The 27,677-nt window shown below is 33.9% G+C and overlaps 1 protein-coding gene across 1 annotated transcript in view; it reads right to left on the bottom strand.

The window, feature by feature from the left end:
• Window positions 1-27,677, bottom strand: part of PLXDC2 (plexin domain containing 2) — a 401,250-nt gene that overhangs the window by 54,467 nt on the left and 319,106 nt on the right. Inside the window, exons 8-9 of the mRNA XM_063100052.1 lie at window positions 21,419-21,514; window positions 21,092-21,173 (exon numbers count right to left, since the gene is read on the bottom strand). Of these exons, the coding sequence (XP_062956122.1) occupies window positions 21,092-21,173; window positions 21,419-21,514 (178 nt within the window). The remainder of the gene's footprint in view (window positions 1-21,091; window positions 21,174-21,418; window positions 21,515-27,677) is intronic.

The raw sequence follows: 27,677 nt of genomic DNA, 5'->3' as shown, positions 1-27,677 counted from the left end.
GATGACTTATATGGTTCTTATAGCCTTAGGTGTATTTATCAGGATGTGCTATCTTAATGGAAAAATCAATTGTACATTTAGTAAATTTTTTTGCCACGGTCTTGAGAAGTGTGAAAAATGATCCTCCAGCATCAAAGAAATGGAAAGATGCTTTAAAAAGAAGCATAAATCAAGCTAATTAACACGTCCATCTCATTAGGTGAGATGACAAACATCATATAACTAATAACACATTTTATCATAAGATAGGTCATAGGATGGAGCTGTAAGATATGGGAAAATCATTTTTTTTGAAATACTGAAAAATTTTCTGAATTTTTACTGAAAAACTAAGGTCATAACATTTACAATGTTGATTATAATCATCACTTTTCAATAAAAAAATAAAAAATCATATCTTGTTTCCCTGACGGAGCCTGCTTGTTCCTAATTGGCCATAGGCATGAGATGGACATTTTCACTTCTAAAAATATTTCTCCTAAAATCAACAAACTTGAGCTTAAAGTTTTTTCAGAATTTTCATGCCTGAACCACTTATTACTTACAGCTGTGGGAATGATAGATGAATCTATCAATAATCTGTAACAAAGACAATATTGTAAGATAAATCACAAAATTTTACTTTTTATAATAGGCAAAAATGTGGAGTACGCTTTCTTTCAATAAAAGCTCTTGATGCTACTTGTAGCTCAGAATCATAGTCCAATGTCCAAGAAAACAGTTATTGGCAGAATGCAGGAACTTTGCTTCACAGATGAGTTTCAGAAGGAAAACTGTGACCAAATCATCTGATATATCCTATCCAGAACCTTGTCATCTATGCACGTGGCATCTTGAAGAGGTGCAGGTTTTATAAATTGAAGGTTTAATGTTCTTCTAGATTTCTTGAATCTAAAGTAGCCCTAACATGCAAACATGGCTTTTCAGTTAAAAGTTATTCCTTGTTTATATTGCTTTTGCTTGTTCTTCCAGAAAAATTCCACTAACTAACCTCTCATTTTCTTATCTGCCTTTCAAAGATACTGTCTCTATCGCAGAAGTCATGAGTCGTGTGCCCAAGGGAGTTTTTCATGATGCTTTGTGTTAGCTTGGCCCAAGTGGAACCAGGCTAGGCTGGCTGAGCCCATAATAGCTCTCTACTGAGCCTGCGCGGATGGATGAAAACTCCATCTCCTGATCCTGCCACCTTCTGAACCTGCAGAGATAAATGCAGATGGCATGCACCTTAGCAGATCCTCACTCCACTCCTGACTACTTCCCTATTAATATACTATTTCTCTGGTAGTGGTCAAGACCGATTTGACAAATACCTCGTCTTCTCACGAGGTCACCTTGTGAATAACCCTTTTTCTCAACTGCACAGACCTGTGCTTTAGTGTCTGGCTTTTTGTTGCAGGTGGGCAAATGAACTCCATTCTGTTTAGTAACAACTTGTGTTTACAAAGCATGACAGCATCAAGGACTTTTATCCTCCCAATTTTATCTCATTTTTTAAAAAAATCACATTTTATTCCTCTTTCCTCCATATGGTTGGTAAAAAAGCTATTGCTGTTGCTTTTTAGTTTTTATTTCCTCAATCTTTCATTGATTGAATTTTCAACAAGGAAAATGATTTTTGCAATTGGCTCTTCATGCTACAGTTCTTTCTTCCTGTTGAATGGCACCTCCTGATACCTAGCCTGTTTTCGTAATGTGTAGTGTAGGAAATGGATGCTGGGAGTAAAGCAACAACATTTAGACTTATCTGAAAATAGGCTATTTCTTTCAGAAATCATTCTGATTAAAACCCAGGGCTGATTCGGCAAAACGTCCTCATCTGTGCATTTTCAGTGCCTTAAGGAATAAGGATAATATAAAAGTAGATTTAAATACATGTTGGAACTGTGATGCATGAAAACAAAGTCAACTACACACAGGGCAATCTACAAAACCCAGATCAGGGCAAAGTAATTAGTAATAGCCTGGAGCTGTTCACTTTCAGCATGTTTTAATCAAGGAAATGGCAACACTACCTAGATTATAGACACTTCAGAATTTATTTTATATCTACCTAAAAAAGTTCCGTAAAATACTACTTAGAAGGGGCAAGAAAATGAAGTATTCACTTATTTAGAAATACTTAAAAGCGATTTAACTCTCAAGGCTCGTGGTGACTTGCTTGCAATAATATTCTCAAAGTAAAATCCGACTTTTATCTTTGCTCCCTAGCTAATTTTTAAGTGTTGCTTATACATATTGAAATATGCTGGCAAGGGAATTCTAAATGATGCAAGTTTGGCTGTGTATTGACTTTAACAATCCTTCATTACAGAGCATCATATCTTCTATAATTTCACAAATTTTAGCCCCACCCTTGGATATTGTGCTTGTAATTTTTTTTTTTAACCAGCAGAGGCAGAAATAGTTAAATCTGAATTCCTCAGAGACTTTCAGTTTTGTACTCTCACCTGAGTTAAAGGGATGTGAATGCATTAGCAGTATAAAGTATGTAATCTCAGATATCTTCAATTGTATCAAGAAATGGATTACTCCAATATAGAATCTTCCAAACTCTTTCGAAATAAACCATAGTAAGAATATATTTAACATCATGTTTAGACATTTATTATAGAAATCTCTAGATAAACATGCATATATATAGATATCTGTGTGAATGTATTGAAACTAAATATTTATTGCAATGTTTACTTTTTTTCTTGTTCTTTTTTCTAAAGATCCACATAAAGCAGAGACATATTTTCTATTCCATTCTATTACATTAAAAAAAGCTTGCTGCAATCCATTGGCTAATTGATATTATGATCCTTCTGAATTGCTACCTTGAGTTTGGAAAACACTGTCCAATAAAAAGCTTAAAATTTAAACCATAATTATACTTTAAATAGCATTGCCTGGTTTTTAAAATAACCATTTTAATAGAAATTTACAGAAAAGGTTAAGACCAAATTAAAGCAGGTGTATCTCACTACTAAGATATTGTTAGTTTTATTTTCACCCCACTCTTTATTTAATGTATGTTTATTGATATCCATATGTTTATCAAATTGGAATCATAACATGCAATAGCTTGCTTTTCCCCAGTTCATATTATAGTCTTGGTATTTTTCCATGTTCATGAATATCCCTTGATAGGTAATTTTTAATGGAAGCTTGTACTCCATTGTTTGGCTTTATAAAAAGTAATTCCACCTGTGTATGGGAATATCCATATTGTTTTAACCCTTATAAAATACACACCACCACCCTTTTTCTATTTTGATTAAAAATTATCTACAGTGTTTTAATTAGCATTCCTTCTATTACCAGTGAGGTTAAACTTTTAAAAAATGTTTATTGGATATTTGTATTTGTACAATTTGTACTGTATACATTTATTTCCCCCTCTTTATTTGATTGGACTATTGCTTTTATTTTTATAAAGATTTCTATGAACTAAGAACATTGTCAAATATATGATCTGTGTGTAATTTGCCCTTTAATTCTAAATATGATTGTTTTCTTTTTGCCATACAGCAATTTGTATTTTTTACATAGAGTTTTCAAACATTTTCTTTTAAGATCACTTTCATTGTTTTATTCCTCAGAAGGTCCTCATCTATTTTGCCATTAAATAAATATTTGCCAGATAGTCTCCTACTTAGTCCATTATTTTATTCTTTAGTGTATTTGTCTAACCTCCCAAATTTATTTTGGTATATGGTGAGAAGTGAAAACCATATTTAAAAATACATATTTTTTTCAAATAGATAACTAAGAGTCTCAGGATCATTTGTTGAATTAGACCTAGTAGTTTAAGTCTTCCATCATTGATCATATTTTTAATTTTTTCCTTGAGTAGTCTCACTCATTCTTCTCTGTGATTTTTATAATCACATATTCTGGTGTTCCAAATAATAATTCTACTATGAATTTGATAGAATCAATGTGGAAACAATTGATATTTTAATACATTCTGGCTTTCCATCCAATAAAATATTTATTCAGGTGTTAATCTAAGTGCCTCATCAAATTTTCACAGTTTTCCTTATATAGATTCTATGCATTATTAGGTTGTTTGTAACTATCTCAGCTTTTGTGAAGGAGCTATTATCACTGCATTTTCTAAATGGTTATTTCTGACATAGAAAGCTATTGATTTCTGTGTAGTTATTTTGTAACTGGTCCCTTTATTTACAAATAAGAACTTTTGTTTCTCCTTTCCAGTAGTCATATCTCTTTGTTCATTTTCTTTGTGCCTTAACTAGGATAACAGAATTATGTTACATAGTATTGGCAATCACTATTACATTGTTGTGAAATCATATTTATCATTGCATTTAATAAGTATCCTTCTATCTCAGTCTGCTAACAATTTTACTTAGGAAACACTTTTGAATTTTATCAAATTTTTATTTCCATCTATCAAAATGACCAAATGATCCTCAGTAACATGCTACTAATTGCATTAATAGATTTCTTTAAACTAGACTATATGTGTGTTCATGGAATAAATTTATTATTGAATATGCCTTAATTATTTGAACTCTTGTTTGGAATGGATTTTTAACTACTGAGGTTTTAAAATTCTATACTCATAAATACAGGATACTATGAATAATCTACAGCTAACATCATACATAATGGTGAAAGACTGAATGCTTTCCTCCTAAGATCAGAAACAACAAAATAGACACTACGTCTAATCAACATTGTACTATATCAAGCAAGAATTTAGGACCCAGAAAAGGGAAGCTTTGGGTGCATAGTCAAATAATTCATTGCTTTCTTCCTTCTGTCTTCTTTATATGAATGCAAAGTAAGATGATAAAGCAACTCATAGCTGGATTACAGGGCAAAAACAAAGCAACCACATCAGATTACATAAGAATTATTGAGCAGTTGAGACTCATAACAACCCTGGACAAAGATACAAACTAACATTTGTTATGTTGCTGGAAAGCTGAAAAGCTGAGGAAGTCACTAATACAAGGTCAGCTATCACCCAAAGCATATCTTGGAGTTAAATGTTCAGAACTAAGTGCATAATCTTTTTGAATAGGGTGGAAATTGTAGTTTACTAAAAAGTTAAAAGTTGCAGGTATTTTTCTTTTTAAAACACTGGGGTTAGTATATACTACCAAATGAAACCAGACATGTATTGTTACAGAGTAGTCTGTCAATATAGTCAGTTCAAGAAATGATCAGCTCTAGAAATTCCAGAAGAAGGTATATGCTGGGGCTTAGATAAGACAGAAACACAACAACAAAGACTTAACATTTTCATTGATACTTTCCCTCTCCTCTCTACAAACTGCTTTCCAAATCATTTCTTTCTAATCGGTGACATGCTTTAGTTGTCTGCCTTCTGTTTTACTGAAGTCCCCTTTACCATCCCATCCCATAAACACCTTCAGTGAAACTCAACGCAAGCTGCCCTCCCAGGGAAATGTCCCCTTATCAAGGAGTATTCTTTTCTCAACTGCAATCTCCAGTCAAGGTTATAGCACCCAGCTCAAGGTCATAAAATTTATTATCTAATAGAAATTTTATAATTATTGATATAAATATGGAGGTTTCAGTTTACAAAGAACTACTAACATTTAAAATCAAGCTTAGTATTCCAATATTAGGAAGAAAATATTTCTTCATTGACTGATCTTAAGCATGGCTCTGGCAACTAGCCAGCGTTGGGCTGAAAACATGTTTTAACAATTTGGCTCTTTATTTATGAAAGATTTTCAGCTTCTTTTTTAGAAACACCAAAGTTCTTCTAAGATAAATGATAATCTGAGGCTGACACATGGTTATTGAGGAAAGACTATTATTACAATTAAATAGACAATTTTGTTTCTTGAAATTACATATACGTGAATAAAATGCTGCATGCTTATTTTAAAAAGGGAAGATTATATTTATTGGTATATTGTTTCTAAGAGTAAAATTAATCATTTCTGTAGGTTTTAGCATAATGATTACAAAGTGAGTATTCCATTAATAATATTCTGCTATTTTTCCACTTAACTACATGTACAACTTCTAGAGTCCCGTGTCTACACAGCCTACTAGCACATCCTGAAGAATTTAGCACATTGCATTATATTGGGAATGAGGATTCCATCTTTGCACACTTGACTCCCTTTCCAAGTTTAGCCATGAAGAGCAATGGAGCTTCTAGCCTTGAACTAAAAATTAACAACTCAATCAATAACTTCCAACATGCTACTGGGGCACTTCTAGAAAAAAGAAAACATGGCCTCATTTAATATGGCCATAATGGAAAGAAGAAAGTGAAAGAGTGAAGCTTGCTGACATTGTTTGAGTGTATAATAGTTGGCATGAACTGTGTTCAACAACTTTCAGTTATATAACTCTCACCCCCACTTAGCAATATTCCTCACAATTATTTCCATTTGACTCTTGCAAAAACTTGAGGCTATAATATTTGTTGGAAACAGCATAAGGTTTAGAATTGTATATTTAAAATTGGGGTCAGTTTTTGTCTCTGCCATCAATTGTGATCCATGGTAAATTAATATTGGAGATTACTGGGTGAGATCTATGCCAAATTATAATTGCAGATTCTGTTTCTGTAAGGTGGAGATTGTAAAATCGATCTTTGCTGGGTTTTGGTGAGGATTAAATAAGATAATGTAGATGAAGCATACTTTTGGTGTTCGACATAGTAGGTGCTCAAAAAATGTAAATTACTTTATACTTTTGTGTCCTACATAGCACCTAGCACAGGTCAAAAAGTTCTTATTTAAAAAAAAAAAAGATATTGTAACCTGATCCATAATGGAAAATCTACATAACATGCTCCAAGTCCTGATCCAGGACTTCAGCTTCTCTAACCACAAAAGGCAGGATTATAAAACAGAGAGGAGAACTCCTCCCTTTTTGATGAACGAATTCTTTCAGGATCTAAATGTTTGTTGCAAGCATCCAACTTTGCTATCTCTGTAGAGTGGAGGTGAGAGGTGAATCTTTAGGGAAAGAAAAAGAAAAAATGTTCCCCATAGTCATGAGCCACCGAAGGAAACACTCGGTAACAAATAACTACTGGAATTTTCAGGATTCCATTTTTGGACCTCTTTCTTAAAAACTCTTGATGTCATATCAAATGTTATACCTAAATAGCACCTTCAAATGCAGAAAAGTGAACAGAAAAGAGCTGTAACTTTTAGCTGTTATTGGCTCAGAAAAAGGAACGTGACATCTTGGGCGTTTAGGTGTGCAGGGCCTTTGTAAAATGCCATCCTTTCACCAGTAAATATCTGCCAAGATAGCAAAGTTGAACTCCAGCGAGGAACTAGAAATTCCTTTCAATGAAGCAATTAATTGTCTTATCAAAGAAAGGTCTTTATCCTAATTTTTTTACCTTACTATAAATAAGCCTCCAAATTTTACTTGGAACGCTGAGGTTTACAGAGAAATGGATAAAGACAGTATTTCTAGTTTCTCAGAGACCCATAGCATAAACTTTTCTTAACTCTAGTTTTCCCCATCTCTTCAGGAGGAGTAACCAATAAACTGTCTCAGAAAAATGAATGTCTTTCTTTTCCTCTTTTTATCATTGCCTAAGAGACAAACTGTTTCTAATCACAGTTGCTTTGGGTCTTTGCAAATGATCTGCAGAAAGTGTGGGTGGATTAGGAAGGTTAATATTTTTTTAACCAGGAAAACATAGATTGGTCACTGATTTTCAAGCTCTGTCCAGAGTTTCGCGTTTAGTTTTGCAGAGGCTCTCAAAGGGGCTGTAGTGGATGAGCAGGAAATGGCAATATGATCTTATCTGCTTTATATGTGGAGTTTCATTTTCAAAAATGTTTCTCCTGCTTAAGAAGGAAAAGTTTAAAAATGATTTTATTAAATCATATGTACATTGCACACCATTAATTAATCTAGGCTTGTTACCATTATATTTTACAGTGTTCTTAAATCTTTCAGGCCAGTACTATGAGCTCATTTAAAATTTAATAATATAGGGCTGTCCAATTAGCTCACTTCGTTGGTGCCGTTAACACCAAGGTCAAGGGTTCTGATCCTCTTACTGGCCAGCTGCCAAAAAAAAAAAAAAAAGATAAAATATTGACAGGGCACTATGAGAACAGAAGCAACTTTCTCCCTCTGTATGTCCCTGGAAGATGCAAGTATACTGCCAAATAATAGTAACTGAGTGAATCTCGTAATGATCAGCAAACACTGTCTCTCAGAAGACATTTGTTTAATTATTTTTTGATAGCACTTCTATATCCTTCAAGAGATATTATCATAGTTGTGAGATGCCTTTTTTAAGCTCCAGGGTAATTAGAATATCTTTTTATACATATGTGGTATATATAATGTGGTAGTCCATATTAGTTCACATTAATCACTCAAATTTGAAAATAGTCATTGTTCCATTTGATCAACGTATTTTGATCAAAGAACATTATGTTTCTCCATTCACGTCTAGAGTTCATGGTAAATTCAGCTTCATGTTCTAAACTCTTAAAAGTGATTATTCCAAGAAGAAGTAAATTGATTTGGCAGAAACTGTTTTCCAAGACTTATAGATCTTGCTACAATTTACCAAGATGATCCCTTTATCATTCACAAACTTCATGTTTGAGAATTTTGAATGCATGCATACATAGACATATATGTGTATATAAACATGTATATATATTTCAAAAAGTTCATGGAAAGATTTGTGTTATATTTCAATTCTATTTGTCCATGAACTTTTTCAAGTACCCTCATTTATACATGTGTGTGTGTGTATGTGTGTATATTAGAAGTCTAAAATAATACCAATGCTTAAAAAATAAAATGTGTAATTTTAGTAGTGGCTTTTGGTATATAGAAAGCTTTGTTTTCTTTTTAAATTTTTGTTATGCCTTCTTTATTATAAATCCATGAGCTCACCTGGAAGGGTCAGTTTCTAAGACTGCACCAGGCCCTCGTCCTTATGTAGATTACCAACAAAGCATCGGTAAATTCATTCCACTTTAAGAAATTTCTCTGGTCACAAAACATTGTGTTCTTTTCTATTTCCTTGCTTTAGTCAACATCAGATTTGTCAGGCATATAAAATATCAAATTACTAAATGCTAATTCTATTAGAGTTTTATGCAGCTCATGTGCACCAATGTTCTATGTCTTATTAAAGACAGCAAAAAAGAAGGATTTTAAGAATTTGCGTGTGAAGCAATTTTCTGCTTCATAGAATACAGTTAATGTCACCTTATGTTAACAGAAGCATTATTAGATATGTAGTTATTCTTGATTTGCTTTTAATGAAACTGACTTAGTATTTTAGAGCACACTCCTTTAACCTAGATAGAAAAATATTTATAGCAAAAGCTATATAAGCATATATAGAATGCACATGTAGACCTGAATCTTCAGGCTATTCCATCCTCTAGCTCACCATACTCACCAACTCAGCTCCTTCAAAATCATTTTTATTATTCATTTGCAGTCACTATTGTATCAGTTTGAAGTGTCCTTAATTTGTTGTCTGCTGTTTCCTTTAAGTAATACTTGGAATTATTTATCCCAGTATCACTGTTTACTTCATTAAACCCCTCATAATCAGCTAGTCAATATATTTTTTCCCAACTAGTTCATTATGAATACATATTTTACTTTTTTCCCCATTATTTAACACATCTGTTATATGTCCTCCATTTCCAGCAAAGTTCTCCTGTAAAAGGCCAGATAGTAAATATTCCAGGCTTGTGGGCCATATGGTCTCTCTCACAGGAATTCCATTACACAGAATAAATGCACTGATCTAGAAATACTAGGTCTGCCTGAGTTTTTGAATATACCAAATGCAGTGAAAACTTAGACAATAGCAGAGATTGGAGGGCAATCAGAATACCACAATGGTGTCAGGTAAGGAGACCATATAATTCATGGGGTAAACCATTACATGGCTGAGAGAGAAAGAGATGCTGATTGACCAAAGATCTCTGGGCCAAAATCAGGACGGACCTGTCCCAGAACACTGGGAACATGGTGTTTAGGGGATGGATCTGATTCTCACACTTTGCAGACAATGTTGGTCTCTTTACAGATTCTGTGCTCAATTTCATTACATCTTTTTAGTCAAATTTTCTTATAAATTTATCTCCTACTATGATGCATTCTTGCTCACTTTGTTACTGTAGATAATCTAGGCTTATGTTTGCAGACTAAAATTTTAAATGTAGACCATGTGTACTGGTCTATGAGGGTGATGCAGAGGTAAATTTATGCCCCACCTTCTGATACACGAGTAGAAAACAATGCAGAATAAAATGATATAGGAGTATGTCTCCCACACAAAATAACAAATTCTTCCTATGCCATTTTAGCTGCATGATATTATAATTGATTATTCAAAAATCTTTTCTTTTCCCCATGAGAACTCTCATTGTGTGCTATTTTTATAACTTTGACCAATTTATGGTTTTTATTTATTTTTTTCATGAAATCTCTATCTTGTCAATCATGCGTTTTGCATGAACATAACCTCAATGATTGTTAAGGGAAAATTTATCTGCATCTTTTACAACAAGCTTCTTTGAATGGAGGTTAGTATACATAAGCTAATAAAACCTTTTTGGTAGGCCAGGGAGGGGCTTCTTCCCTTTTCCTGATGGATACCTACTGCTTAGGTCCCTAGCTGCTTATCCAGCTATGCACATACTTGGTAAATTGCATATGCTAAAATTTCAACCCTACCATTTACTTTTTCCATTTTTCCAATCATCCAGCCTTCAAAAAAATGTTATCTTAAATCCTCGTTCTACCAATCACTGGTTTCGGGACCTTGGGCTAGCTTCTCTATCTTCCTAATTCTCATTTACTTAATTGATAAAACAGGGATCCTAACACTTACTTCTTCATGTAATTGCGAGCACTGAATGAGGTAACATAATTAACATTGTTAGTGGTGGTACAGGTTTTAATGTGAGGACTGGCACATACTACATACAGAAGAATAAAAGTAGCTATTATAATTATGTTAAGCATCTTTAGTTATAAGCCATTGATACCCTTAAAACAACCCTCTTTTCATTTTAAAGCTCTTGTGATTTGACAGCAGCAGCAGCAGAAGAAACTCTGGGCAATGATCAAACAAACCTATGTGTTGAGCAAAGTGCAGGACGATGAATTCTAATCCGGATATGGTTCAATACAGAGGTTTTGTCTGGTGGTCAGGAGACATTATTTTAGGAATATAAAATCTGTGTATTGTTTAAGGAGAACCTATCATTAGAAATTATTGTGGCCAAGGTCATGATTCAAGGAGAGAATAGTTATCCCTTGACTATGAATTATCACTGAAGGAAAAACTCAAGAGCTGAGGTGAAAGAAAAAGTGGCTTTTCAGGAAGGAGAAAAAAAATGAGTCTCAGTAATCTAGAATCTGCCAATCCCTTTCTGTAATATCCCAGAAAAGGAAAATTTGAATGCTAATCTTCATTCAACCAATAAATCTTATTTTAATCCTAGATTTCCTTCTTCTTTGTTTTCCCTAATAATGTACACCAGCTTCGTCAGATTGCCCTAGAATTGTTATCTTTAGAAAAGTACTCTCTAGATGTTCTTAGAACTAAAGAAATAGCAGGGTTAATTACATGCATTGCTGAATGACTGAATTTCTTGAACTTTTCCATGAATGACAGAATTCCTGGCATATAATTCCTTTCAAAACTCTGGGCAGGCCTTTTGATGGGTAATATTACATCTCTGACTCAGGACTTGACAGAAAATAAACTCTTTAGCATGTAGAAAAATATCAAAAATAGTCATAAGTAGTATGTTCCTATCAAGAAATATGAAATAGTCATATTTCAACTTTACTGGAAAATAGATTTTAACAGAAGGTGAAAAATCAGAAACTATCCCAATGATATTTTTATAATTTCCTTACATAAATAATGAAAGAGCTGTCTTGAGTATAAACATGCTGTTTTGAATGTTTTATATTTTAACATTAGATTCCCAGCAAAACAAACAATTAAAGCATAAACTCCTTTAATTAAATGTTCTCATTTACCACAATATCAGCCTTTTCAATAGAAGACTATTAATCTAAGATTCTTCCAAAATTCAATTTTCATGTCAGTTTTTTTTAACCATGTCAACTGTGAACTTTGCTTTTTGCTTTTAAATTTCAATTTCCTTGTGCTTTAAGGATCATATTTTTTCTCATAATAATTTAGCACCTACTGTTTTTAAATTGAACAAATGCAGTTTCATTCTTGGGCAATTAACTCTTAATTATTCCCAGGGGAACTCATTATTTTATTAGAGCAAGCAAGCTAAGCAAATGAAATATATAATTTAGCACTAAGATATTCCATGTTTAGATACTCCATATATGTTTGTTAGATTGAATTTGTTGAAGTCTAGCTTTCTAATTTATAACCATACAAAATGCAGCCACCACAGTTGGTTAACATATAAACAAAACTTTAAAATCACTTGGATCATCTTGAAAAAGCAGTTATAAACATATGTGATGCTATATAATTCTACAGAGTTTATCTCCAGTTTGCCAACTGGTGCTCAGATGGAAAGCAAACACAGCATTCACTAGCTGGAAAATCAAAGGTGACTTAAAAGAATGCCTTAATATTTCAGGTGGGACTTGGTTATCAGAAGGCTTGGCTCAGGCACCTATTTCTTTTGAAACAGAAAGAGTTTGGAAAAAGAAAAGCTGGTTTCTATTCTGTATCCACATCTATCATTAGAGACAGGCAGATGGCCCAGTGGCCAAAAGGAGAAAGAGACCAAAATGCAAAATAGATGATAGATAGATAAATACAAACATACACAGTTCAACACTACTTAAAAAAAAAAAAAATATATATATATATATATCCAAAAAGCTAGTAATATATTTTAACAACAAATATTTTTATCTACAGAATGTCTTCTCTTTTTCTCAACTACAAATGAAGAATAAACATTTCCACACAACGTTGGCAAAACCATTGCAGGCTTATGGAACTCTTAGCTCAGACATGCAGGATTAGCATTTCCACCATATTCTTCTCAAACTACCTCAGGATACCCTGAAGAGATTTATTAAAAAGTTGAATCCCTGGGATCCACTCTGGACCTACTGAGTATAAATCCTTAGTGAGCTGCAGAGGAATGTGTGTCTTAACAAGATACCATGGCAATTCTTAACTGTATTAGTATTTGGGAACTAAAATTGAATCCACTGAAATTGAATCCACTCTGATTTAAAGAATGTAAGGGTCAGATATACCTAGAAGACATATGTATTTCACATTTCAGGATATAGGGTAAATGAGCTTTAATGCTTTGTCCAAGATTCATTTGCTTATGATGTCTGTCCCACTAGGTACCCATCCAGACATTCAGTTTAATTCACCTCAGACCATAATACATGGCCGCCTTTCTAGTAATAATCTTGGGGTTTCTTATTTCTTTGAATAAGAAGCTCCCTCAATTCTAGGCTGCTCTAGAACCTTGGTTTGCTTGGTTGTTAACTACTTCCTGACACAAAAAGCCCAATACACTCAATAAAGGACACACTAGAGAGAAGGATTTCATTTAATCTAGACTTAGGTTGGCGTGGTCACCAGTTTTAGATCTACAGGCAATTTATACACTGTTCCTGACTATATAGAATTAAAGCCTAGTGTTTGTCTGAGGCCTTCATTCAGAAATGACAGCTTTCTTCCTGTCTATGACAACGAGGCAGCATGACAATAAAATATTCCAGTTAATTTGTCTTCGATTAAATAATTTCATTGGATCTGATATTTCAGCAAGGATATACTTTCTATGAAAGACAAAAAAATGGATTTTGTTAGAGTTATAAGTAGGTTCATATTTTATATTTTAAATCTGGTGTTCAATTTACACATTGAAAATAGTAAGCTTTTGGCTACCAAAATATCAGTAACCAGTAATTTTGATAAACAACTAGAGAAGATTTCAATTTGAAAGAAAGTCAGCATACTGAAACAATAAAAGTCTGTGAAACACTTAAAGCTTGGTAAATTCTAAACGTCCATTTAAAAAGTAGGTGCATTTACAAGCAGAACCTTATCCTACCCCAATCCATTCAAATAAGCCTATGGTTGTAATTAATTTTGGATCAGGGCTCCCAGATTTCCCATATGGCTTCTATTTGGTTATTAGGTATGAATTTTACACATAATCACCAAAGCCAACAAATTTCCTTATGTACAAAAAATCACGTAAATGGATACTCCACAAGTATCTTCAAATATGTTAAAAGGGTTATAGGCTATGGCACTGTCCAGGATATAAAAGTACCTTTGAACAGGTACAATTATACCTACTCTAACTACTGATTTATCTTAGTTTACAAATTTCAATCTTGGCCATATACTCCAAAAGTGTCTGGCTTGTTATTCAATAATTGTGGGTTCCTCATTCTCTCCTTTCAATGTTAAAATCTTGGACGAAATTAAGCCTTATAGCCAAATCAGCTAAATTAGACCAACAGAATGCTTTATATGTCCCCGGAGAATGACAAGAGAGTTCCCCTTGCTTGAAGCATAGATTCTGAGGTGAGTAAATAGGCAGAAATCACAGAATCAAAATATGTTCAGAATTCCCTTAATATGGCATCTCTCAGAAGACTGACTCATTATCCCTTATTAATAACTAGCCAAGTTCTTCCTGCAATGTCACAGTGGACTGTGTGATCTTTAGTTGACCCTATATAAAGTTGTTGGTTTATTTTTGGAACCATATGGTATGAAAAATACTCATTGTTTCTTTAAACACTAGAGTCACAGTGCTGCAAATGTGACCACTTTCAGGGACAAGTAGGAACAAAACCAAAGGAAAAAAGCATATTCATGTCCTCCTGGTGCTGTTACTCCATAGCACAAGATTCTTGACTGGGGAATGGTTGGATTGGCTGCACTATTTAAATTTGTTCTCTGCATCTCTCTCTTTCCAAACATTGGCAGTTTAATTTCTGTAACCTAAATGAGTCTATGTGTCGAATTCATCCTATTTTCAAAAATTAGCTGTGCCTATGTAAGAAAGGTTTCTTTCATCCTTAATTAATTTTGATTGATAACACTATTTCATATTGTTAATGAGTAATTAGCCAGTATTTCTGACTTCAAAATTTTTGAAATACTGTGTATTACTCATGGTACTTTCTTTTTCTTTCTCTTTTTGTTACTGCAAAGGAATCCAGTTCATTCAATGGAAAATACTGGCTAGTGTCAGAGTAAACTTAGGAAATGCAATAGAAATAACAAGATCAAAAACAATAGAGAGGAGTTGTTAGAAAATATCTTCTTTCTGTCATTTCCTATTTCCTCTTAGATAAATGCTGTACCACTGTTCCACAAATACTGGGTGTACCTATTCTGTTTCTTTTTTTAAAGGACCGAATCATGGAATATGTTTATTCCCAGATTTTTACCAGTACCAATCTCAGTAATTTTACCAGTATTTTGATTGGATTTAAGAAAATATAAAGTGGAAAAAAATTTTTAAGGTGTGGCACCAAGAATAGCGCCAAGAGTTTAAGTGAGTGTTCAACATGCTTGTGAACGCTGACATTTTATGCCATGTGTCAGTCTAGTTCTTTCTATAGTAATTTGATTGACATTGAAAATCCAACAGATGGTAATAGCCAAAATGAACAATTAGAATTCTCAAAGTGGAAATTTCTGGCCTCAAATTTCTGTATAATTCAGTCCAATCATGTGTTTGATGTCAATGTTAATCCAGGCACTGCGTTGGGTAATGTGGAAGACACTAAAATGAGTAAGACTGTGTTTCTACTCCTTAAAGGAACTTATATTCCTTTATTTCTCCTCTGCTGGTTCATCCTGTTGTTCTAAACTCCACGTGACAAAAATTCAAATCATACAAAACAGTCCATAATGAAAACTAACACTCATTTTCATGCCTGTCCCTGTTCACTACAGTTTCCCCAGAGACAAATATTGTTGCAATCTCTCGTGTATCTTTTCAGAGGTATTCTCTGTTTATACTAACATACATGTATATGAATATATTTTAAAAATAGTTTTAGGTAATAGGAAATTAGCATCATAGGGCCGGCCCCGTGGCTCACTCGGGAGAGTGTGGCACTGGTGGTGCCGAGGCTGCGGGTTCGGATCCTATATAGGGATGGCCGGTGAGCTCAATGGCTGAGCGTGGTGCAGACCACACCGTGCAGATGGTTGCAATTCCCTTACTGGTCAAAAAAAAAAAAAAAAAAAAAAGAAAAGAAAATTAGCATCATATCTCATTATGCTATGCCAGAAGCTTGTTTCCTGGAACTTCTTAGGATCTTTTCAATTTACACTCTCCCCAGCTGATCTCACTCAAACCCATGAATTTAAACACTATCTATATGGTAATGACTCTCCAATCTGAACCTCTAGCCAGGACCTATACATAGATGGCTTATGTGTCCCTACATACTCGACGTTTCCATTTGAAGTCTGATGGACATCTCAGATTTAACTTGTCCCAAACTAAATTCTTTATTTCTCACTACTCTAGTTTCTGTTTCTTATGCCATTTTACTTCTCTCAAAAACTTAGTACCGCAACCCATCACATGGATGGAATAAAAAGCTAAGAAGCATCTTTCCCTTTTCCTTCACTTCTAACCCATTAGGAAGTAATTTGTCATCTTCCAAAACATACTGTGTATTCATTCATTTCTCCAGATCCCCATAATTATCATCCTGTCCAAGCTATGACCATCCTTCCTGTAGACTCCTACACACACTCCTTACTATTCTCTTCCTTTTCATTCTGCTCACCCCCTTCCAAAAACAAACAAACTAACCAACTAACTTATTCTCCTTGGTACAGCCAGAGTTGCATTTAAAAAATATAATAAAATCACATCACTCCTCTGCTTAAGTTCTAAAATCTAAAAGCTTCCCATCATCCTGAGAATAAAACCCTTCCTGCCTTACAAAGCCACCCATGTCCCAGCATGTGGCTACCTTTCTGACTTCATCTGGTACCACTCTTCCTGCCTGCCTGGCTCACAATCCTCTCAAATCACTGGGCTTCTTGCCTTTCCTCATCAGACCAAGCCTGTACCTACCACAGGATTTTTGCACTTGTCATAACCTTTGAAATGCTCTTTGCTTTCACTTTGGTATAGCTCGCTCCTCATCACTCTGATCTCAGTTTAATTCTTACCAGCTCTGAGAAGCCTTTCTTGGCTAAGAGTGCAAAGAAACTACTGGCTCTTTAAAACTCAGCAGACCACTCATCACCATCTGACTTTTCTCTTTAATTTCCAACTCATTTATTTTCTGGCTTACTAAGCTAAACTCCAAGCATTATGAGAGCTGTGGTTTTAAATAATCCTTGATTATTTTTCTTAACTATCTCAAAGTTTACATCAGCACTTGATACGTGGAAAGTACTTAATACATTGTTAAGTAAATGGATGAGTGACTAAATATTTTAAGAGCCCAAAGACATTTTTGATTAAAGAAACAAACTTTTGGATGTGATGGCTGACCAAATCAAGGTCTCTTCAAAAGGGCAAGGTTGCTTAAAAATGATACTAACAAGTAAACTCCTTTTATTCTTATCAGTTTTGCTATATTTCCCTCAACATTTCTCTGTTTATTTCTCTTACCATTGCACTCATCACTACAAACTCTATTTCCGATGTATCTATTTGCTTAAAATCTATCTCTCCATATACTAAAAATGTAAGCTCTATTAAGGAAATGATTTTTGTCTCTCTTTTATCACCACTGAATGTAAAATCTTAGACAGTAGCTTGAAAAGAGACACTCAGAAATTTTTTCTTGAATGAGTGAAGGTATAAAGTATAGGTGAATTGAATTCCTCAATTTGCAGTGAGGAAAACAAAGCACTCTTATGTAGAAGAAATGGGCCAAGTATTTTAAATAAATACTTTCCATCCTGAATCTCCTTATATGTTCCTGTAACTTGAATTCTCCTAGACCTTGGGCAAGCTATTACAAATATTTCATCTTAGATTTGCTCCCTGAAAAATGGGAATTAAAGGAAATAAACAAATCAATTAAAATTATCTTATCTTTTTAGAGCAAGCCCAACTTGGGAGCTCAGTAATTACCACCAACTGATTATCATTCGGGGATAAATAAGCACAAAGGAGAAAGTAAGAATGACAGAGAAAAAAAATCAGAGAGGCAATTCTCGTGCTGCTTAGGATAAGACTTCTCTTGTTTGGTTGAATTTGTTCGTAAAAGCTCTAACGTCTGGGGAGATGCTGCTGGGCAGGCAAAGCGAAGTTTGGAAGCTCACAGGTCTGGGGAAAAATTAATAAAATGCAGTGGGGAAATTAACTTGAACAAAAGTGCAACGAGCCATAGTTAAATCAATTAATTAAATAGGTTTTCATACATATATAATTGAGTTGCTGAAGAATTAAAAATAATATTTTAAAGCAGGGTTTTAAATCCAAAAAAAATTTAAATCCAAAATTTCAAATCACATTTTGGTACACCAAAGAGTAACATGCAGAAAACCGGTAGTTTTTAAAGTAGAGTTCTTTGATGAATTTCTTCCTCATTTGTATGTATCACCTCTTTTCTTCATTAATCTTAAAGAAACTATGCTTCTAATAATATGCAAAAGTCTTAGGCTTTGGTAGACTTTTCTCTACATTCTTCTTATGCCAATTTCAAAACCATTTAATTTTCTTATAGCATCAACTATAAAAAGATTTGTTTTTCAGTAGTATGTATACAGTTTTCCAGAAAGCGATGAAGATTAGCTTGCCTCCTGAACTGGCAACCTGGCAGGTGTGAGGCTGAGCAAGTGAGATATCGAGAACAAACTTATAACTAAGAGCTGTGAGATCCTGCACAAATGACTTAGCTCCTATAAACCTCAGTTTCCTCTGCGGTAAAAATGTTGTGTGATATTTGAAAATTTGGGGGCACAATTTCTGGCAGAGAAATCTTTCAATAAAATGAAGGTTGTTAACAGTAGAAGCAGATTTCAACTTATGAATATGTTTTGACTCGCAAAATTGCTTGTTTGAAAATTTAAACATATATTTCCACCAAACCAAGATGCACACACACACACACACACGCACACACACACACACACACACACACACACATTTATAATGAAATGGTTAGTGGTAGTTTAGTTTCTAGACGAGTCTCCAAAATCTTCATTTACCATAACATGATTTTAGTTGAGAATTATCCTAATGGTACTCTGGCTAGGGTGGTCAACTGGTCTCAGTTTTCCTTAGATGTTTCTGGTTTAGCAATGAAAGTCCCTCATCCTTGGAAACTCTTTAGTCCCAGACAAACCTAACCATGATTCATTCATTTGGAACCTAATCATGGTTCATTAGTTTCTTCATTTTTTTCCGCAGTACCAGGTATGTTCTTAGGCCATGGAGATATAAGGACAGGTTGGATATGGCTTTTGCCTTTAACAAACGTAGAGCTTAGCAAAGGGGACAGACAAATGAGTAAGTGTTCTCAAGCCTTATGCTAAATGCTGATGAGGGAGGTTTACCAAGCATGTGGGGAAACGTGGGGGATGGGCAATTCACACAGACTCAGAGGAGGTGCCCGCTGAACCGGATCTTGCAGTAGGTATGCAACCCAAACCAGGGGCCTCTACTTACTTCTTTTGAGCTCAGTATTACTTAAATGTACATATTAAAATGTCACCTCTTCAGTTCCCTTTCATCCTTATCTAACAGATTTTAAGTAACTTCTGATAAGCATGTAATCTTTATGGAATCCTAGCAAAATATTTATATAAATAACCACAAGCCCTTGATTTTATACCAGTTCCTCCCACTCTGGATATGCAGCTGAGTTAAAATCTACTTTTAAAAATGCTAACTGCCTGCTTGCTTTTTCATGATTTGAAATTCATTTCACAAAGGAAATTACTGGAGCAACACGTTAAATGGAAAACAAAACAAAGGTTATCATAAATAATACTGTTCTAGCCACAATACTATGTTAGTGAGTTAAAAATGTTTCCTAAGGCTTGTTTATCAAAGAATTGGCATTCTATTTTTTGTCCTGCAGTAACTTTTGAAGCATTCCTGAACATGCCTTTATCATTACAGCAAATGCTACAGTAAGAAGATGATAAGACAGATTACTTGTACAACTGAAAGCCCTGGTGTAATATTCATTAACAGCATGAATATTTGGTTCTCCACCTGAGAGAAGAAGCAGATTTTTCATAGACTGTAAAGGTGAGGAGAGGACCTTATTCCTAGACACACTGTCAGCTCCATGGGGGTGGGGTACCGGGGGGGCAGGGACCATGTCGGTATTGTTCACAGTTGTGTTTCCAGCACTTGGGACATAAATGATGCATAAAATGGTTGCGTAAGTAACACGATACATTTTTTAAAATGTCTCACCCCATATTTCCAACAAATGATCACTCAGTCTCCGAAACACTTTAGGGACTGAAAAATCTTCTTTGCCACTCATGAAAGTCAGTAAATCTCTTGGACACCAGTAAGTTATGCAGCTTAAATTGCTTAGTTACACCCCGGGGCCAGAACCACGTGCTCTATTTACGTAGGGGTCAGGTGGTGTCAGCCTCAGATTATATCTCTAATCCAGACTAATAACATTTGAGGTATTGTATAGGAATTTACTACGAGTGTGCATGTGATTATTATAATCCATCCTTGCTATGGAAAAGGTAGCTCCAACCATGCTTTCTACAGAATATGGACCAAAATCATCAATTCATAGACTCAACTGCAATGATCACGTATCTTAAACCCCATAGAGAATTATAAATGTATGTCTGATAATGATCTCATTGACTATAAAGGTTCTTAGTAATTTTGAGCACTCAGACAAAACAAATCCCCAGATCCCCACTTTTGAGCTTTTTTTTTTTTTTTTTTTTTTTTTTTTTGTATTTTGGTAATGATATAAGGGTACTTCATAAAGTTTGTGAAAAGATAGAATTAGATAATACATATCTTTCCAAGAACTTTTTGAAGACCCCTCATGTATATTTTATACATATGAACCATACACTTGACATACATTTAAAATTCAATGAGAATGTACAGGCAACAAGTCTTCTTAAAATTTTAAAATTTGTTTTATTATTATTTTTTACCTTTGAAGTTTACTACACCAACTGCAGTTGAAGCCAATTTGAGAGGATACACAGGGACCACAACCATTAAACTGGAGACATGCTAAGAAACAGGAGAGAATACATTCATCAAGGCTAATTGGCAGTGTGGGGGGAAACAAAGATTTTTTCAACCAAAATAAAAATCACCATCTATCTGCATATACACTCAGGATCAAAATACCCATGCATGCTAAGCACAACTCTAATTACATAATTAACACAATTATTGTAACTATAATTATTGAACAGATCAGATCATCACACTTGAAAATCATTTTTTCTACCTATGTTCATATACTAACGTACTAGGTAAGGGGGTCATCTCCACAGCTGAAATGTTGGTGATTTTTGACATTTGTAGCTCTACTCGGTGGTATTCATAAATTGTTCTTCTTCGAACATCTACAAAAACAAAAATGGAAAAAAAATCAACTTTCAACATTTCCTCACCTATAAAACAACAGCATTTTAATAATGGATGTAGAATTATGTGCTTTTCACCTGTTGTAGTTTTAAAATAGAGCCTCACCCTGTGAAGAAATTGATTATAAAAAATCTGAAAATCATATTCCCATGTACACAGAACTCTTTTTGTCAATGAAATTGAACATGCTGATTAGGCTCTCGGACATCTTGCTTTTTTAGCAGGGCTCCAATTCACCGTTGCCCAGAGTATACTAAAGATGTCTTCTTTACAGATTTATACGTTTTGAAAAATTTTGACACATGAAATCAAGAAGGTAAGATGACACTATTTCTCCCAAATTAAAGCTAAAGTGAGTCCTTTAGGACTGAGTAGCAATTTAAAGTTTTCACAGTCTAAATAACATTAATGCCAGAATAAAAATGTTATTCCTTTAAAGGTCTAGAATAAATTTCATTAATAAATATAAAAACAGAAATTAAATCATTTATATACAGCATGGTGACTATAGCTAGAAATACTGTATTGTAACTGAAATTTCACCACACATACAAATGCCATATATGTTAATCAGCTTGATTTCAGTAATTATTTCTCAATGTGTATGTATGTCACATCATCACATTGTACACTGTAAATATATACAATTTTTATTTGTCAATTACATCTCAAAAAAGCTGGAGAAAAAAAGAACTTAAATCATTTTAACAATCAGTATCACTATGTATTAAACATACAGTATCATATCTAAAGAAGGTTAATAATTTGCATTTATATTGCATGATGTAATTTATAATAATTCATCAGAAAATCCATCAATGTCCCTGAGGTTGAGGCTAGATGAAGATATTGACAAGAACTTTAATAATTAGGCATCAGGTAAATATAATCAAACATATTTTACAACAAAATAAAACAATTAAATACATTTAAAATCCCAGTTTAAGTCCTGTTCTAGTGAGCTTGCCTGGCTTTGGAAAATGTATGGAAAAGCAATGTATCAGCATTTTACTTCATGCTTGGAATCCTCATAAGGACAGAAATGCTTTTCCTGAATAACATCCTATCAATCAGGAATTATTTGGAAAGCTATAAGTTAATTTAAAAATATCATAGTATCTCAGGAAGTAATATGTCAGTGGTTAATAATACATGCTTTATTAACAGGCTATCTGGTTGAAATCCCACTTCTGCTACTTGGTATCTATGTGAACTTGGACTCCTTTGTTAGCTCTCTGTGCCTCAGTGCTACAGACTGAATGTTCCCCCAAACTCACTGAAGCTTGAGCCCCACTGTAACAGTGTTATGAAGGTGGGAAATCAGACTTACAGCAGTGTTGAAAGGTGGAGCCTTTAGAGGTTTTAGGTTCTGAGGACTGTGCCCTCATGAATGGTTTATCCATTTATGGAGTAATGGGTTAATGGTTTAATGGGTTCTCAGGGAGTGGACTGGTGGCTTTTTAAGGAGAGCAAGTGAGCACCTTAACAGGTCCTCTTGCCATTCTCGCCTTGTGATACCCTGGTTGCCACGGAACTCCATACAGAGAACCTAACAAGAAGAAGGCCCTCAACATAGGCACCCCTTGGACTGTGAACTTCTCAGCCTTCAAAACTGTAAGAAATAAATTTGATTTTCTTACAAATTAACCTGTTCAGGTATTCTATTACAAGCAACAGAGACTAATACATTCAGTTTTCTCATCTGTAAAATACGGATAATAGCACGTATATCACTGAGTTGTTCTGAGAATTAAAATGAGATAATATATGAAAATTGCTTAGAATAGTCCCTTTCATATTGTAAGTGATCAATAATACTTAGATACAATTCTTATCTAACTTTAATGTGGCAACCATTGATCATACTGGTTATGTGCTATATAGAATGATCTAATCTCTATAGATCTAAACTCATGGAAATCACACTAAGATCCTAGAATCAAACTTCTAGAAACTTGTCTCCAATCTTATCTTAGAGAAGATTAAATTTTTATTGAAGTCTTTAGACCAAGTTGACAGAGTTGAAATGTGGTGGGCCAGGAGATAGTGAGTAGACTTTTAGTAAAAGTGCTCAGAAAAAGGAAGATATATGCATATCCAGGAAGTTGTAGATGTCAAACATTTATCTATAATCTGCAAATATCTTTACTTTTCTCCACTCATATTCTTTCACCCACTTTTTATAACTCCAGAAGAGGTAGCAGAGGCGCAATACAAACACTTTTGGGATGAGGAGTGGTTTTAGGGCCACTCACTAAAAATATCCTCAGGCTTATCAGATTGAAAGACATGATTGAAAACCCCTAATACAATTAATTTCTTTTTTAGTATAACTGAAAGATGAATGTAAACTTTTGAAGCAGTACACTTCATGAAAAATTAGAGAAAATGCTACTTTCATGGTACTTAGTAAGGGTTCTTGAGGCATTTGCATCATAATATCATGTTTTTTTAAAAAAACTTTTAAGGCAGATAAAAAGATTGCTCATTTTTTACCTCTCTCTCTATAGGATGAGTTCCTATATAGTGCTTTCCCATGTATTTTGCTAAACAATTTAGTTCTGAGAAATAAACAACATGGTCTTGCCATAAGATCACTAGGATGGGGGTTTGTAAGTCTTCATGCTAAAGTTTCCACAGTGTCTATCATATTACTTGGTACTTAAAATAGTGTTCTTTTCATTTCATATTATACTTTGAAAATCTCAACTAGTAACAATGACCGAGAAGCCTCTGGAAGTTAATTATTGATCAGGTATATAGAGTAAAGGGAAAGAGTGTATTTTTTTCTATGCTAGTTCTATTATTTGCTCAGATAACCTCCAACTATTGGGAGGAGATGAATTTAACATAACCAAAATTTAATAAGAATGTTTTTTGTTTGATGATCTGCCAATCTATGACAGCTTCCAAATGGCCATTTCTGTAGAATTTTAAGTATACCACTGTTAAAACAAGTAATTAGAAATTTATTCACCGGTTGCTCCTACCAATGCTAGAAGCTTTCATTTGATTCCAGAAATATATTTAGCTTACATGCCTTCTTCAAAAAGCCAAAATGTTGAACCAAACATTCAATCTTAGTGGTGGTGATACAACTTCAGCTATGACTTTACAAAACCAAGTTCAACTACAATACTCACCCATTGGGAGGCCTTAAAAAATTTTTTTTTAAATTAAACCTGAGCAGAGTAACATGTAGAGAAAATATAGTTCAGAAAACAAATCTTCAGATGATGTGATTCAAAGTGCAAATATTGAATTGCATGTTTTAGAAAGTCTGATCAAGGATCCCCTCCAATCAATATCTACTCTAGCTGAAATCAACACAGAATAATGAGTACCCTGTGGCATGATGAGCCATGATCTAGTTTATCTGCCTGTCTTCAAATCTGACATTCACATGGAGAAGATATGAGTAATTTCCTAAATTAGCCTATTCTTGTATTTATATGAATATTTTAATATTTTGTCTGAATCGTCAAATAAATGATTTGCTAACATTTTTTTATTCAGGTGTTGCCGATGCTTGATGACTGTCCCCGAATGGTATTATCTTATTTCTTTTCTAGTTCAATTTGAGCCCAACACATAGCAACATTTATTGAGTATTCTTTAATGTAAATAGCACGTATCCCACAACTACAAATTTCATTCCCAGAATGAAGACTCAGGAAAAAAGAGACTCAAGATAAAAAGAACACTGTTACAGTGGTTACAAGCTTCCTACACAAAAATGCAATGTATGAACACAATTAGTTAGTTGGAGTTGTTAAACAAAGCATCTATCTATAAAAAATGAAAAAAAAGAAAGAAATAGAAATATAAATAAAAACTGTGTTAGCCTCAGTTTTTTTCCCCGATTCCCTCTATAGTTCTAATTCTATTAAATAGCAATGTAATTAGGCATTAGATAAAGCAACATAAATTTTGGGTGACCATGAAGTGCTAATCTAAACCTCTCATCATTTCCTCACTGTTGGCCAAGTTTAGGACACCGCTAAAATGTAAATGGCCAGATTTTGTAAGTTACTTGAACATGCATAAAGGAAATCAGAAACACGACCTAAAATGACCCTCACATTTCGCTACCTTCCACTCATATTTTACTAATAGCTTAAACAAGCTGCATTCCTCCATCAGCAATTGTTTTGCCCAAGAAGAGAACCAGAACCAGCCTTGGGACAGTAAATGGTCATCAATGTAGTGTCAATGTAGTGGGTTGCCGTGGCACGTGGACTGCCAGCCTGTGCTGTGACTTACAGCATGGTTCCACCGGCCCAGGGCTGTCTATCTGAACATGGTGCTTCCTCAGGGGAACACACTTCCCTGTTCCTGAGACTTATGGGAAGAGTGTATAATACACAATTGCAATGTCATTAAACCTCACTTTTTTGTGTGTGACTTCATTAAGCAAAGTAAGGTGTCAAATTTAAAATCAAACATTCAAACAGAAGCTTTCAGTGCTAACTCACTCAGATGTTTGGCACTTCTGTGAGGGGAAAAACCCTATATTTTGAAGAAACAAAACTTACCATAGCAAAATTCAATTGGAAAAATGAACATGAAAGCATGTTTAAAAATGTAGGGGACCAATATTAGTTAAAAACAGAAATAATTCTGTGTAGTAGGAAAGTGCAAGTCAAAATAGAAATAGTCATTATGGAATAGGGAAAAAGTAAGAGATAATTAAGCTAAGGAAAAGTGTAAATTTGAAGGCAAGTATGAAAGAGAAAAGTGGAAAATCTAATATCTGAGATCATAATTTAAAACAAAAAGATCAAACTGAATAGAAAAACTCAGCTTAGATTATTTCTGAGAACTGTTCTGGCTGTGAGGACGAGCTTTTAACTCACTATTTTGAATAAAATACAAGTACGTTAAGTTGGGCTTCTCTTCTTTAAACTGATAAATCCTGTCCTAATAGATACCCAATAAATATATGTTGAATACATGAATGTTTAAGTGCCTTGAACTTTTGACAATGTATTAAAGTCCTTTCTGTGACTTTTTAGGATTTTATATGAGAAATAAGATAATTCATGCTTCATTAAATAAATTGAGAGACACATCTCTAAATTGGTAAACACTGCTTTCTCTGAGAGTGTTATATAGGATGAAATGTCAATGAATAAATAAAAAAAGAAAGAGAGAAAATAAAATAGAAAGCAATAACCACTTTTCCCTGAAGGAACGCTTTCTTATTCATTAAAACTCGAGAAAAATTCTCAAGTATGTTAAAATGGGTTAATCAGTGATTTCTGATATTCGGAAAATTCTTAGATTTTTGCTTTTCCTTAAAAGTCAAGTTAGGGTCAATCAAATAAGGTGCATTAGAAATACATGTGTTAAGACAATAAAATATTTTGCACAGTGCTTTCTATCCTCAAAGTGTTTGACGACAATTATTTCACCAAAAAAGTCATGATTTCAATTTATTTCTTTTGTTGAGCCTGTAGTGAGCTAGTGAATACTTGAAAACCTAAGTACCTAATGAAATTGTGCTATAAAGAGAAGCAATTTTATCTTTGGTAAAATGAATAATTTTGAAGGGTCTTCCATTTTGAGGAGAGTGAAGGTAAAATGACACAATTTACTGAAGATTTATAAATTCATCTGTCCTTAAATGAATGAAAAGACCTTGATAACTTTGAAAATAACAAATGAGGTCCAGTTCCTCTGAAAAGGCTTGAAATGGGTTCTATAAAATACTATGAAAGAAAAAACATCTTCACTACAAGATACTTTTTTTTTTTGTAGTTTTGACCACATCTTTTTATTATAGTTGCTAGATAATTATGACTACTTCCTACCACCAAATCAAAACTGCAAATTGTTTTCCATGGGGAAAATCAGTTATAATGGTTATATTTGAAAATTTCTTATTTTATAAATATACTTATACTTGAATATTTATTACTTAGTAATATCTAATATTCTAAGTCCTTTTAAAAGGCAGAGAAGATGTAAAAAGAATGTTTATGTAAATAGTATACTTGGCATTCAATATTTTATTTATATACACGCATATGATCTATTGCCCTGTCCAATATGGTAACCACTAGTCACATGTGGTTCTTTAACTTAAAATTAATTAATTAAATCCAATTATCAGTTCAATTCCTCAGGCTCACAGGCCAC

This window comes from Cynocephalus volans, chromosome 6 (genome assembly GCF_027409185.1).
Source record: "Cynocephalus volans isolate mCynVol1 chromosome 6, mCynVol1.pri, whole genome shotgun sequence".
NCBI classification, from domain to species: Eukaryota; Metazoa; Chordata; class Mammalia; order Dermoptera; family Cynocephalidae; genus Cynocephalus; species Cynocephalus volans.
Note: the sequence above shows the minus strand (reverse complement) of the source record. Positions and strands in the feature narration are given on the sequence as shown.